Source organism: Lynx canadensis, chromosome B1 (genome assembly GCF_007474595.2).
Source record: "Lynx canadensis isolate LIC74 chromosome B1, mLynCan4.pri.v2, whole genome shotgun sequence".
Taxonomy (NCBI): domain Eukaryota; kingdom Metazoa; phylum Chordata; class Mammalia; order Carnivora; family Felidae; genus Lynx; species Lynx canadensis.
This window is the reverse complement of record NC_044306.2, coordinates 38,827,854-38,843,365: the sequence shown is the minus strand read 5'-3', so window position 1 is coordinate 38,843,365 and position 15,512 is coordinate 38,827,854. Positions and strand designations below refer to the sequence as shown.

Sequence of the window (15,512 nt, the reverse complement as noted above, 5' to 3'; positions counted from 1 at the left end):
CAGATAATATTCCTATTAGAAAAGGGTGACTCCTAAAGGAATATAAATAGATACCCCCAAAAGTATATATATTTCACTTGAATGTGAAAAGCTGGTCTTCTCTCTCTTCTCCCCTCCCTCCTACACATTTGACACTACATTTCATTCCTTTAAGGGAAAAATAAATGTAGAAAAGCTATGAACTCTTATTAATTCAGATTCTACTAGTGTGTGGTTTCTATTTAGGCAAGTGCTAAAGTTCTTTTTTTATACTTAGCAAATCCCTTTGCTAAGATATGAGACCAAATTTAGGCAAGAGTAATTCAGTAAGACTTTCTGGAAGAGAAATAGCTATTTCAGTATTCACTTGGATTCTTACATTAGTAATAGATACAGAGTGACAGAGGTGAAGGAAAAGCTTTAACAAGTTAGGTATAAGAGCCCACAGCAGTTGGCATAGACTGAGCAGTAGCTTTGTGGAAGCATGTTGAAGTTAGAGAGGGCTGGGCAGAGGGCATGAGGTGATATTGGGTGTGGATACTGGCTGGAGTGGGAGATGTAGCAGCCTCTTGTGTCTTTGCTCTGTCCCTTCTGCCTTCGCCCTGGCTCAGGCACACATCACCTCACCTGTGCTATTGCAAGTAGCCTGTTGTTACTCCTGAGCCTTTTTGTGCTCATTCTTCCCTGTACATCCCTTCACATGCTACCAGAATAACTTTTTCCAACATGCTAAACAGATTTTTCATGCTTTGGCAACATTCAGTTTTGAATCCCCTTATGTTTAGTACGTAGCAGGTAATTAATAAATGTTTGCTGAATTTGAAAGAATTTTGGAAGTATCTGTGTATTTATGGGAAGTATCTATGGCCTTGTTTCAAAAGGGAGCAGAAAAAAAAATCTTTATAGTAAAAGAAGAATTGGGTCTTTTTTTTTTTAATCACCCTAATATAAATAGTCCCGATTTTTTTTTTTTATTTTTTTTTCAACGTTTATTTATTTTCGGGACAGAGAGAGACAGAGCATGGGGGAGGGGCAGAGAGAGAGGGAGACACAGAATCGGAAACAGGCTCCAGGCTCTGAGCCATCAGCCCAGAGCCCGACACGGGGCTCGAACTCACGGACCGTGAGATCGTGACCTGGCTGAAGTCGGACGCTTAACGACTGCGCCACCCAGGCGCCCCAAATAGTCCCGATTTTTAAACATAAGGAATAAATCAGAAATTCCAAATAAAAAGGTCAGGATTAATATTATATGAAGTTTTGTTTGTTGTCAAATACAGTTTGAATGGTGACTTGAAATGCAAACAGCAAAAATAAACTACTCTTGCATTCTAACAAACAGGTGCCTTATTTGAAAGATTTGGTGCTATGCTGAATTCTGTGATGAGCACTCTAAGAGCCATGTGGTCTTTAAGGCTACTTCTACCTAGGAGCTACAACTAGAAGATTTTTCATTTTTTATTGTGTCTGGTAATATCGCTGTTAGAAATAAAGGTCTGACAACTCAGAGGCCTCTTAGTTTTTTTTTTCCAGCAATTTACTCCTGAGAAATAAAAGACTAGGAATCTAGTCCTGACTTGTAATTCTTCTAGAATACTTTGTTGACCATCGTTTCATTTACCTTAGTCAAGTCATTTTGCCTCTCAGAGCATTGATTTCTCTCAGTCTGTGCTAGTTCTTATTTAGTTTAGAAGTAAACAACATTTATTAGAATAGCACTTATTAGAACAGTAAACTTAGAGCAGGAGAACTGACTGGAATAGTAAAGAGGACGATTTGTCATGCAGGGTTTTGGTTTTTCCCTTCTCCCTTTTGTCTTTCTTTGACCAGTTGCCAAGTTGTTATATCAAGATATCACAAGCTGTTGCCCACAGCTGAGGCATTTGCCATCTCCTTTATGAGATACATTTTAATGACAAGTATTAATTATAGAATGGAGAGATTATTTAATTTCTTTGAGTCCTCTTTTCTTGATTTTTTTCTGGTCACTTCTCTTTGGACCAGTGTACCAGTGTTTATTTTAGTGGTTGTTTTACAGATGGGAGTTTAAACTGTTAGAACAAAGTAGACCTCTAAATGATAAAGTATATATTTTTTCCCTTTGTTAAATAGATTTCATTATAGTATGTTTTTGATGTTAAACGTATGTATGGCTTCAGTGGTAACTGTGGACAGTTTTGTTAAAACACTTCTGATAGGTTAAAAATTGTAGTCTTTTAAAGCTTTAAAATATGAGGTAATATTACGTTCACTTATTTCATGTGTTTGTACAGTATGTAATATACAGCTAAAATTCTCTTGACATTTGTAAGGAGGAGAAGTGACTTCTTATAAGGGCTGGTGATTAAAGGAAGGCTTTGAGTTTGTTCTTGAAAGATGAAAGAGGGGATTTGAGTTAGGTCTTGAAAGATGAAAACAATCGGGTCGTTTAGAGATGGGAAGAAAACCTATCCTATGGGGAAAAGAGGTTGAGCAGAGACACAGGAGTGTATCCATAGTTAACTTAATTTCCAGTACATATACCTTTTCAAGGTATTCATGTGCTGCCCACCTCCTTCAGTTAGAGAATCAGTAGTAGAGCATATTTGAAAAGGGGGTTGAGCAAGAGAAAGAGAATAGTTTGAGAAAGATACATTGGGACTGGGTTATGGATCCTGACTTCTAGATCAACGAGTTTGGACTTTAGACTTTATTTTCTAGGCAGTGCAGAACTACTGAAAGCAACATAAACTTTTGTTTTAGGAACAAAGTGGGAAAATGAGGCTGGGTTTTGGATAACTGTTTCAGAAGATTTTTAAGTTTCAGGGAAAAGTTTGAAGACACACATATTAGAGTACTTTACTACCAATAAAGATGGAGGGGCAGGGAGGGATGTAAAGCATAGTGAAGGTAGAATAGATAAGCTCTGACTTTTATTTATTTTGGTAGAGTACATCATTCAGTTGAACCTGCCTTCTCAGCTGCCTGCCTTAATTATGTTAGCTGGCTGAATTAATTCTTAAATCCCTTCAACCTTTGAAATTCTATGTTCTTTGATCCTTGAATATTTGTAAAGGTATACCCTAGCTTAAAGAAATAATGAAAAACATTTAAAATCTAAAGGAAATATATCCTACTGGGGACTAAATACTTCTCTATCTACTTTAAGCTCTTTTACTATGTTAAAGAAAGAAAAACATCTTTTTGGATTATTGACCATTTTCTTTCATTGCATATTAACAATAAATTTATAGTTTGGAAGTGTTGAAGAAACTGATGAACACAGAGAAAACTGTTAAAAGCCTAAAAAAGTGTAAAATGTGAACAATGTTTTTAAAAGTTGTAAAAAGGTACCAATATGGGGATAGTTCCCAATTCATTTTGTGAAGCCAGCATTACCCTAATACCAAAACCAGACAAAGATAGTACAAGACAACTGCAGACCAGTATTGCTCAGCAAAAATACTAGAAAGCTGAATCTAGCAAAATATAAAAAGGATTATACACTCTGACCAAATGAGATTTATTCCAGGGATGCAAGATTGGTTCAGTATATAAAAATCAGTTGATATAATAATGGTTACTAGAAAAAAAGACGAAACCCACATGAGCATCTCAGTTAACAGAAAAAGCATTTGACAGAATTTGACACCATTTCATGATAAAAACACTTGACAAACTAGGAATAGAAGGGATCTTCTTCAGCCGGATATAAGGCATTTGTGAAAAGTCCACAGCTAACATTATACTTAATGGTGAGAAACTAAAAGCTTTCTCTTAAATTTAGGAACAAGACAAGGTTGTCTGCTCTTACTACTTCTTTTCAACATTATAGTAGAGGTTTTAGCCAGGGAAAATAGACAAGGAAAATAAATAAGAGGCATCCAGATAAGAAAGAAGAGAAAAAGTAAAACTATTTATTTTCATGGATGACATGATTTTGTATATAGGAAATCCTAAGGAATCCATAAAAAAGCTATTAGAACTTAAAAAGTTTGGCAAGGTTACAAGATGTAAGTTCAGTGTACATTAACCAATTATGTTTCTTTGTGCTATCAATGGATAATCTGCAAATGAAATTTTAAAAATGAGAATCCTACTTATAATAGTTGCAAAAAGAATAAAACACTAAGGGGTATAAATTTAATAAAAGTAATGCAAAATTTGTGTATTTAAAATTATAAAAATTTGCTAAAAGAAATTAAAGAAAATTAAATGGAAAGACAGTTTATGGCATAGGTCAAAAGATGTAATAGTATTATTGTTAAGATTCCAGTACTCTACAGATTCACCCCAGTCTCTCTCAAAATATCAGCTGACAAACTGATCCTAAAATTCATATGGGAAATGGAAGGGGCCCAGAATAGTCAGAACAACTTAGAAAAGGATGAATAAAGTAGAACATACACTTCCTGATTTTACTTTCCACAGAGCTATGATAATCAAGATGGTGTAATACCAGCAACAAGATAGGCTTTTAGCTCAATGGAATAGAATTGAGAGTTCAGAAATAAACCTTTAAACTTATGGTCAGTTGATTTTCTACAAGGATATCGAGGCAGTTCAGTGGGAGATGGAAGTTTTTTCAACAGATAGTGTTGGGACAACTGGATATCCAACATGAAAAATGAAGTTGGGTCTCTACTTCACACCATATACAAAAGTTAACTCAAAATGGATTAAAAATCTAAATGTAGTAGCTAACACTGTAAAAATCTTAGAAGAAAACATAGGAATAAATTTTTTGACCTTGGATTGGATAATGATTTGTTACATATAACACCAAAAGCACAAGCAATGAAAGGAAGAAGTAGATAAGTTGGATTTTATCAAAATTAAAAACTTTTGTGCTTCAAAAGACACCATCAACTAAAGGGAAAGACAGCCCACAGAATGGGAGAAAATACTTGCAAAGTATATATCTGATAAAGAACTTCTGTCCAGATTATATAAAGAATTCTTACAGCTTAATAATAAAAAGACAAGTAACTGAGTTATAAAATGGGCAAAGGATCTGAATAGATAGAAAATGTACAAATTACCAATTTGTATATGACGAGATGCTCAATATCAGTCGCTAGGGAAATGCAAATCAAAACCACAGTGAGATACCATTCAGTACCCACCAGGACAGCTAAAATTAAAAAAAAAAAAAAGATGGACAATAATGGTACTCTCAAACTTTGCTGGTAGGAATGTAAAATAGTGCAGTTGCTTTGGAAAACTGGGAGCTTCTCAGGCATGAAACAGAATTATCATGAGACCCAGAAATGCCATTCATAGATGTATTACCCACAAAAATTGAAAATAAATGTAGACACAAAAACTTATATACAAATGTTTATTAATCCTAATAACCTAAAAGTAGAAACAACACAGATGTCCATCAACTGATGAATGAATAAAGAAACTGTGGTATATCCATACAATAGAATATTATTTGGCAATAAAAAAGAATGAAGTTCTGATACATGCCACAGTGTGGATAAACATTGAAATCATTGTGCTAAGTGAAAAAAGCCAGATACAAATGCCACATATTATAGGATCCCATTTTTATGACATGTTCAGAATACACAAATCCAGAGAAAGAATGAAGATTAGTAGTTATGAGGGGCTGAGGAGATAGGGCAATAGGGAGTGACAGCTGATAGATATGGGTCTGTTTGGGGCTGTGGTGAAATGTTCTGGAATTAGAGAGTGGTAATAGTATAATTTTGGGAGCATATTACAAACCACTGAATCTTAAAAGAGGGAAAAATGTCAATATACACCTGAGGAAAAGGAATCTTACTGTTTTTAACTATCTTTGTTTTCAAAATCAGGATTTGAAGAGATGCTCCCTCTTCAGATTTCACCAAGACATTCTCTTAGTCTTGTCTTATGAAGGTGTTATAAATACTGCTATCACAGAGAAGTGCTTCTTGGATTCCATCCATACCTTATTCAAATTTAATTTTAAAAATATATTTCTAATTGTTTAAAAATGGAATATTAAACAGTATATACTCTCAGATGTATTACTGATCGTATATTTTGCATACTGGGGGATACCATATGTTAACACATTTCTTTTCTTTTTTTAACATTTATTTATTTTTGAGACAGAGAGAGACAGGGCATGAATGGGGGAGGGTCATAGATAGAGGGAGACACAGAATCTGAAACAGGCTCCAGGCTCTGAGCCGGCAGCACAGAGCCTGACGCGGGGCTTGAACTCATGGACCGCGAGATCATAACCTGAGCCGAAGTCATACGCTTAACTGACTGAGCCACCCAGGTGCCCCAACACATTTCTAAGTTAAGTTCATTTTGTACAGGCCTTAGAATCAAGTTTTTCATGTTCAGTGTATATATTCAGACACTTATCTAACATTTCACTAAATAGGAAGGTTGTAATTCACAGTGCTTTAAAAACAACAGCACAACAGGGGCGCCTGGGTGGCTCAGTCGGTTGAACATCTGATTTTGGCTCAGGTCATGATCTCACGGTCTGTGAGTTCGAGCCCCATGTCGGGCTCTGTGCTGACAGCTCAGAGTCTGGAGCCTGCTTCGGATTCTGTGTATCTCTCTCTCTCTGCCCCTCACCTGCTCATGAGCTCTCTCTCTCTCTCTCTCTCTCTCTCTCTCTCTCTTTCTCTCTCTCTGTCAAAAGTAAATAAACATTAAAAAAACGACAACAACAACAACACAACAAATGTCCTTTTGAATAAAGTTGTTAAAGTGAGTACACTGCATTTCTACTGTAGATGAGGATTTTCTTGATACAAAGTAACCAAAACCAAGTTTGGAAGAAAATTGGATAGTGGGGTTGATGTAACTGTAACTGGTCTCCATAAACTCTCAGTTAAAATTTTTCTTCATCAGAATGTTTTCATTGTTCTCAATGACTGCTATTTTAGTAAGAAAATGTAAATTTGGTTCACTGTAGTAAAAATATACTAATTATTGTTTTCACTGCTTCATATATTGGGGTTCTACGTAACACACCATTTAAATTTTATGTGGCTGGGATCCTGGAAAATTTTCTTAACACATGAAGTATCCTATTCCATTTTGACTTTAGTCTCATTGTCCAGGGATGTTCTGGAGGCATTTCCCACCCCCCAGAGAAATCTAATAGTGAAGGGGAGGCTTCCAGCCAAAAAAGTATTTACTGACTTTAGGTAGATCATATCTTTGTTCTGAGGCTCTGTCTCAGAGATTGCACTGCACAGATACTTTTGGCTGGATCGTAAGGCTGTTTGTTTTTATGCCCAATATAAATATTTTAGTTACTACTTCATAAATGGTATCACATAAAAGTGATAGGTATTTTATTTTAGTCTCTTTTTGCATGTGCAGCAACTGAGTTTTCTGTGTGGGACTTTATCAAAAGGAGGGTAAAATATGGCATGTGTCATTAGATTGCCTCTTTCTATACTAAAACCTTTGTGGTTACTTTCATGTAAGCTAAATGGAAGGGACCATTGGCAAAGTTACAAGAAGGATGTGTTGCAGAGTGGTTGAGGGCAGGAGACAGTGAAAGAATCAAATAAGGATTATTGAGTACCTAATATGTGTGGATATTTATCATTACATATTCTAACCTATTGTTCAAAACAAGTTATGTGTCCCTTCTGTTCTACTCGTAGGTGATCATGGAGGAAGCACTTTACTCCCACCAAATGTCACAAATGAATTTCCAGAATATGGGACCATGGAGGATAGTGGAGAAGGCCTAAGAACTTCTCTTGGGTTTGATACAGAGTCTCTGCCAGGCTGCCCACAAGGACAGCTGGGGGTCCAGCTTCTTCATGGCCACCAGTCTGGGCTTGAGAGTGTTACCGACGGACCAAAAGATGTCAGAGAGTCCCTCACTCAAAGTCACCTCAAGGAACAAAGTTTACAACCCATTGACTCCTTGATTTCAACTCTGAAAGCCACAGAAGCCAGAAAAGCTTCAGGAACATTACAGGCTACAAAGGTACTGGACAAAGATGCTATTTCTAGTTTTTCAGTTCAGCAGGTGGATAAAGAGCTGGACACTGTCCCTCATAAAACAAAGAGACAGGGAGCCAAAAAAATATTTCCTGCTGGCCAAGAAAAAGCACCAGATATACCTCTTTCAGCTGAAGTTACGACTGAGGAGAACTTTTATTTGAGCATCCAGAAGGATCAGACTGTACTATTAACTGGAGAAGCTCAGGCAGAGCTTTCCAAGATAACTAATAATGGTAGAAAAGGGGCTGTCCATGTGCAGGAGCCAGCTTGTTCTATATCCTCCCTGGGGAGCCCAGCAGTGACGCATACCTCTGCAGGCAGTGTTGCTCTTTTGAGAGAGAAGAGGTCTGATCAAGGTAGCTCCACAGGACGCCCAGGCCGGGTCAAACACGTGGAATTTCAAGGGGTGGAAATATTGTGGACAGGAGGGGAGAAAAGAGAGATACAGCATCCTGCGGATTTTGAGATATCATTGGAAAGGAGCACCTCTCCTGAAAACAGAGAACTTTCCAGAGTGCCAACCCATCTCATTTCATGTGCTGGTTTGTATAATTCAGTTGGTTTAACTGAGAGTGTTTGGGATGAAACCTGGAGATCATCAGAGAAGCTGGGCACCAGCTCAGGGACGTTTTGCCCTCTGCCTCTTGTTGAGAGTGGAGAGGATGAAGTCTTCCTAAAGGAAAACAAAGAACATCTTGAAAAGAAACCTGAACTGGAGAGAGACAAGGAAAGGTGAGCTCCCACAGTCATCCTGCTGTCTGTGATGCCTTGTACACATTATAAGAGATCTTTATCCTATGCTTGGCCATGAGAACTAAACATAATATCCTGGGTCCTTGTTATTATAGAATGGAAGAGAATTTATTATAAGCCAGATTCCTTCTAAGTCTCTAAGATATAAAAGTGATCTTGTTATAAAGCTGTGCATTAGGCATAAACTGGGGAGGCAGAGTTACAGAGAGGCTGTGAACACCATACTCATGTGGATCCATTTCTGACGTTTTTTATGTTTGACAGGTTTCAACTTTTCCAACATTAAGGTAACTAAAATACCCCACGGTTATCTTTAATAATATGAAAAGGTTTGGACTCTTGACATATCCTATAGTCACTATATCCTATCTTAGGCACTTCTTCTGTGTGCAACACCAGTGCCTATATACAAGCCGCATACATGTGTGAATGCAGAGGTTTGGGTTTGGGTTGCCCCAGTTTTCTAGGTTTAGAAAGGAGGTCAGGAGGTCAGAAGTAGACTTTCGAATTCAGTTGTTCTGTGGCATTCACATGAGAATCCCTTCTTACAAGTAGCATATGTTTTGATTTTGGGCCTGATAAATCATCTTAGCATGATATGGTACTTCCTGATCTTGCCATACATTTCTGACATCCATATCAGCTTAGAGCCTGGATAAATGGAAGACATAACTCATCTTTGTTCACTTCTTTTCATTGCTGTCTTGACCATACAGTGCTCCTTCTGGCAAAGTCATTTGTCATGTACTCTCATTTCCAACTTGTACCATCTTTTCATCCATCAGTCCTCATTGCATCACATTTTATAGTTTATGTGGGAGAACATCTGTGTCAAGGCTGAAGGGTTTTTTGTTTGTTTGGTGTAAGGAAATACATTTTCCTCTGTAGTTAATTAACAAATCCACCTAGAGTGATGCTCCTTTAGGAAGGTTATCAGGACTCCTCCTCTCCACTTCTTCCTCCCCAACCCCCCTAACACATAAAATCTCTAGACGTCCCTCAAAAGCAGCCTTGATATGCGGCACATGGCTCAGTAGTTATAGTCCCACTGAAATATACACTTTTGCTATTGTACATATTATTAATTTATTCCACCCTTCCCCTCTCCCTTCTTCCACAAATAGTTTTTGACTGTCTGTGATGTTCTTGACCCTGCTAAATACTGGACATAAAAGAATGTTCAAAATAGATAATAACTTGTGGTCATTTCCCTCATGGCGTTTACTGCTAAAGATAAACACTGACTACATAAACATGTTAATAATTATAGGATCACAAATTGTGGTAGGTTCTGGGAAGGAAAATAACAGAGACATACTAGAAAAAAATAAATTAGGTTGATGGCTTAGAGAAGGCCTTTCTGTAGAAATGATAAGTAGGCTGAGACTTGAGAAATGAATATGAGTTAATCAGGCAGAAAATGGGGCAGAAGAATATTCCAGGGAGGAAGGGAACAAAATGTGCAAAGGAGAGCTGCTGGATTGCCTAGCTATGTGCGCTTCCTAGAGTTGTGTGAAATGAAGTCTTTATGGAAAGTTAGAAGATTTGAAACTCAATAGTGTGGTTGGAGCATAAGGAGCTGTGGGGTTGGGAAATGAGCATGGAGAGGTAGGGAGGAGCTTCCCATTTTATTCCATGGGCAGTGAGAAGCCATTAAGAGACCCAGAATACTATTTGGTATGTGGTAGACCTTTATAATTTAAAAACAGCAAAGACAACTGTATTGTTGATTGTGAATCCTCATAATAGATTTACGTGAGGTAGTTTTCTATTTTTATTCTTATTTATAGGAATTTGAGGCTTAGAGAGATTAAGTAAGGTTTTCTAAAGTGATATAGCTGGTAATTGGCACATCCAACATTCAGCCCCAGATTTTTCTAACTCTTGAGCTTTGCTGTTATGGAGTTTAAAAAAATTTACTTAATTATCCTAATATTCATTTTTAATATTTGAACACAGTGCTGCATACTAATTAATTGTTTATAGGTTTTCACTGTTTTGGTTAGCCTTTCAATAAACATGTTTGTTGGCTTTTAAAAAAATTGTTTTTGTTTTTAAAGGTCATTCGCTGGCTGTCGAATTTTGGGTCTGAAAACTCTCTGCAGTGCTGCCTTGTTGTCGGCAGGGGGCGGCCCTTGGATTCTAATCTTCTCATCCTCTTGAGGGCAGTTGGTCTTGTTTAAATCAGAATGTATTAATAGACCGATGAAAGTTTAGTGTATTTTTACTCCATTAAGTTTACACAGTATATTTATCTGTGTTCTGTTAAAATTAAGGATGACAGTGGCTGTTAACAATTTGAATTTGTGGAGTTTAGTTGGCTAAAATGAGAGTTTAATATTTCATTCAAATATAGTCACATACTAGGAAATTAGTTTGAAACTACAGAAATTATTTAGACAGCACATATATGCTAAGAGGTTCTTCAACCCGAATATGTTTCTGTGATAGCTTCCTTTTCAAATATATTAAGACATAACCCAAAGAACAAAATTGTTAGCTTTACGGAATATTATCTTTGTTATATGGTTATATGGTTGAAAGGGAAAAAGTAAAAAGAATATTAACCAATATTGAAATTCTTCATTCTTATTTTCTTTCTAGGATTCTTGAGCAAGAGGAGCACTTTAGGGGAGGAGATGATGATGTCCTTGGGCCTGCGTATACAGAGGACTCCACTGATGTGTACAGCTCCCAGTTTGAAACCATTTTGGACAACACTTCCTTATACTACAGTGCTGAGTCCTTGGAGACATTATATTCAGAACCTGATAGCTATTTTAGCTTTGAAATGCCTCTCACTCCAATGATACAGCAGCGCATTAAAGAAGGCAGTCAGTTTCTGGAGAGGACAACAGTGGCAGGACAGCAAGATATCCTGAGTGTCTCAGCAGATGGTGGAATAGTGATGGGTTATTCTAGTGGGATCACCAACGGGCTGAATGACACCAGTGACTCCATCTACACGAAAGGCACACCAGAGATTGCTTTCTGGGGAAGGTACTAATTCTATCCTCATTAATTTCATGCGGTGATTTTTGTATCACTTTCTCCTTGGGAAATATAAGAGTGGAATATATCTGAGGAGCATTTGGCCAGTTTCTGTGGATATAAGTGAATGCTTTGAGTAGAAAGTAATTTGGGTTTTAGGGACCGGCAGAGTGCGCTTTAGCAGTTTCCCAAATTGGCAAGCTGTGGTTATTGTATATGGTGGTATTTCCTGGATTACAATATATAAATTGCATCCCGAGCAAATATTTGTGGGTGATGAGTAGGTGTTAGCTGCCATGGTGTACCTTTGGTAGCAGTGGTATGGTGCTATGAAAAGAACACTGAGAGATGTTGGCTTTCATATTGGCACTGATATTGGTTGTTGGCTTGGAGCAGGTTGCTTGACTAGGCCAGAAGTTCCTTAACTGCAAATTGAGGGTGTTGGATTAGATGGTTACCCAAGTATCTTATAGGCCTTTGCTCTGTGATGTCCTGTTCTGTTGAGCAGTCTTCTATTCCTGAGATGGGAAATATCCGATTATATGGATGCTTGATAGAGCTGATACCTTGGTTAAGGCTATAAATATTTATTTTCTCTCTCTGATTTAGGATTTAAGTCTACTTGGGAGGTAAGACGACAAATTATATAGGTTACATGTGCCCTACCTGTCATTTAGTTATTCCTTGTCTATTTATGGATTATCCAGCATTTCATTTCTTCTTTCTCATTATCCTTGGGTCATTCACCTGTTTTTTAGCATCTTTATCAGTGGGTAGAGAATGCTAAACTTCTTAATGATTTTATGAATTCAGTTTTGATATAATTTTCCTGAATTAAATTGTGTGTGTGTGTGTGTGTGTGTGTGTGTGTGTGTGTGTGTGTTGGGCAAAGTCAAGGGGAGATTTAAGGGGATAAACTATTTTAAAGCTGTATGAAATAGTGTCAGCACTTTTTTTTAAAAGTCAGTATTTATTATATAGGTTTCCAATGAACCTCTCTTTGTGAGCATCTTATGTTGAGTGTTTTCTATAACCAGTTTATAGGTTTATAATTCTTGCATGAACACATTCAAGACTGGCATTTATAAATTGTAGCTATGCATTTCCATGTGAAATGGAACATCCACATGGATGTTGATTGCTTTCTTGGGTCACTAGTGATATAATGAAACAACACTAGTCTCAAAAGCAGAAGACCTTAGTCTGAATTACTTGGGCAAGCCACTTATTTTCTCTGATACTCACTTTATTTATTGGTAAAATTAGGTTAATGGTATCCAGCATGCTATGTAGCTGTGAGATTTAAAGAGTTAATATAGATTAACGCAACTAGCACAATGTATGGTACAAAGTAGGAGCTTGAGTAAAGGTGTGAGTCAGAATTGGTTGGTGAGTCCACATTTAGACTTTCTCTATTTCCGGGGCTAGGGGGTGGGAGGGGGTGTCCCTGAGGGTAAGGTGTTTCTGAGGACCATGGTCCTCCCCTTGGGGTGGGAGGAGGGCCCTTTTGTTTCACCATCATCTCTGATAACTGTAAGTTGAGATAAAATGCAATAGTATAGGCATGCAGATAATTTTATTAGAACTTCAGTCCAGCTTTCTGGGGTGAGTTGAAGTTGTTTATATTACAGACCCAAAAAATAGATGGGGGAGCTGAGGTATTTTGGGCTGAGAGGCTTTGCTGCAGAAGCTTCACGGAGAGTAAGTAAATAAAAAGAGATGAACATCAGAAAGTCAGATCAGGAAGGAATTAGGTGAAATGTTTATCAAATGTATGGTTTGCTTATTTACAATAGGAAGTAGTCATCATTGGGGCCAGTGTGGGTGCCAGTCATTATTAGTAGGGCAGAGTTAGATAGTTAAGAAAGAGTATTTGGCAAGTTATAGTATATTTTAGCATCTCAGATTTAGACAGCAGTACACTTTAGGCAATCTCAAGATAAAGCTTCATTACCTGCATTGTCAAACCTTGAGATCTTGGCCAGTAGTAAGACAAACTGAGAAACAGACTCTAACTATGGAGAACAATCTGATGGTTACCAGAATGGAGGTGGGTGGGGGGAATCAGTGAGCTAGGCAGTGAGGATTAAGGAGTGCACTTGTGATGAGCACTTGGTGTTGTATGGAAGAGTTAAATTCCTAAATTGTACACCTGACACTAACACTGTGCAACTAACTGGAATTTAAAAAAAAAAAGAGTGAATTCTAATATGAATGAGAAGCATCTTAGGGATGTGTCAGCCACGCTTCTTTCAGCTCTGATACTCTTCCATGTGATTCCTGACTAGTGGTCATCCTTCCCTTTCTTTAACACTTCTGGTAACTTGAACAGACCTATTTGTGTTCTTCGAGTTGGCATAATATGTGGTTACAGGTGAAGAAGGTTTTGTTTTATGATTTATGTGTCCATTCAGGGTTAAAAATGTAGGGCGGGCTCAATGATCTAAGAAGTTTTATTGATTTTTTCCTAAAAAATTTTAAAGAAACTGGAATAACTTTTATGCTTTTCTTTACCCCTCTGACTTTTTGGTGCTTTTAAGTTGCAGCACCAGAAAAATTGTAGGTTGAAGAATTATGACATTTTTTTTTAGCTTGAAAAGGGGGCCTTAGATAGTCTTGTTTTACAGTAAAGAATCTGAGTCCCAGTTTGGTGGGATGGATTTACCTGTGAGAGATCCTTTACCAGAGTTCAAATTGTCTGACTCCTAGATTAGATACATTTGCTCTTCTAGGCAGCCTGGTCTCATACCTTTATTCTTTTTCTAAATCTAATTTCTCTAATGCCATATGTCTATGGAACCAGAAGTGTGAGTTGGTAATTGTAGAATTTATTGTTGTTGTTGGTGTGTGTGTTCAATTTGAGAAAAAAAATTTACCAAATTGTTAACAAACATGTCTCCACAAATTTTTAAAGTAATCAATGAGCAGGCTTTTAAACATTTCCTTTACATTAAAACATTCTTCTGCAGAGGTAAGGAAGTAGACTATGGAGCCTGTTAAGGAAATCCAGACTTGAATGCTGACTGCCCAATAGTCAGCCTGATTGACTTCCCTCAACAACGTGCTCAGGGCCAAAGTGTTAGGATTCAAGTGAAAAAACATTTTCCAATTTTATTAATAAATGTGACATTTGTATAAGGAAAGTGATAAATCAAACAAGTGTACATGCCTAGTATTCTGTCTGTATTCACTGGCCTCTCCTGTTCCCTTGGCAGTGGACTGGGGGGGTGGGGTCTGACTATATTGAATAAAGTGAACTCTCAAGAAGGCACAAAGAAAAGGGGATGATACACGACTTATGATATGACTAATGACTGATGATGATATGACTGTCTCCCTGATAATGCTTCTTTGATTCTAACTAGACCTGAACTAAGAAATTAAGCCCATCTCTGTTGTGGTATTGATTTTAATGTATAAAATATTAACTGTCAGCCAGTAGAAAAGATTATAATATTACTTAGGTTGTCTCTAAGCACAATTCTGTATCATAGGCATCCTATAGTTTTTATTTAGTAAACACATGGTATGTAATTCTCATAATAAGCTAGGAGAAAGGAGCAATTAATGTTCTCATTTTCTAGATGAGGAAACTGAGGCATAGCACATTTGAGTAACTTACTCAAAGTAACACAGATGGTAAGTTGCATGCCCAGGGTTTGAACCCAGGCAGTCAGGCTCCAGAGCCCATTTATTTTTGGTTTCAAAACAAAAATATATTTGGCATTGCCTAGGTATATTTTAAAATCCTTTTCTACTTCAGTATGTGATTAACTTTGTCATTAAAGATGATTTCAGGGGTGCCTGAGTGTCTGACTCTTTCTTGA

The 15,512-nt window shown here is 37.2% G+C and overlaps 1 protein-coding gene across 1 annotated transcript in view; it reads left to right on the top strand.

Moving 5' to 3' along the window:
* Positions 1-15,512, top strand: part of PSD3 (pleckstrin and Sec7 domain containing 3) — a 582,944-nt gene that overhangs the window by 135,089 nt on the left and 432,343 nt on the right. Inside the window, exons 3-4 of the mRNA XM_032592851.1 lie at positions 7,593-8,673; positions 11,299-11,694. Coding sequence (XP_032448742.1) covers positions 7,593-8,673; positions 11,299-11,694 — 1,477 coding nt within the window. The remainder of the gene's footprint in view (positions 1-7,592; positions 8,674-11,298; positions 11,695-15,512) is intronic.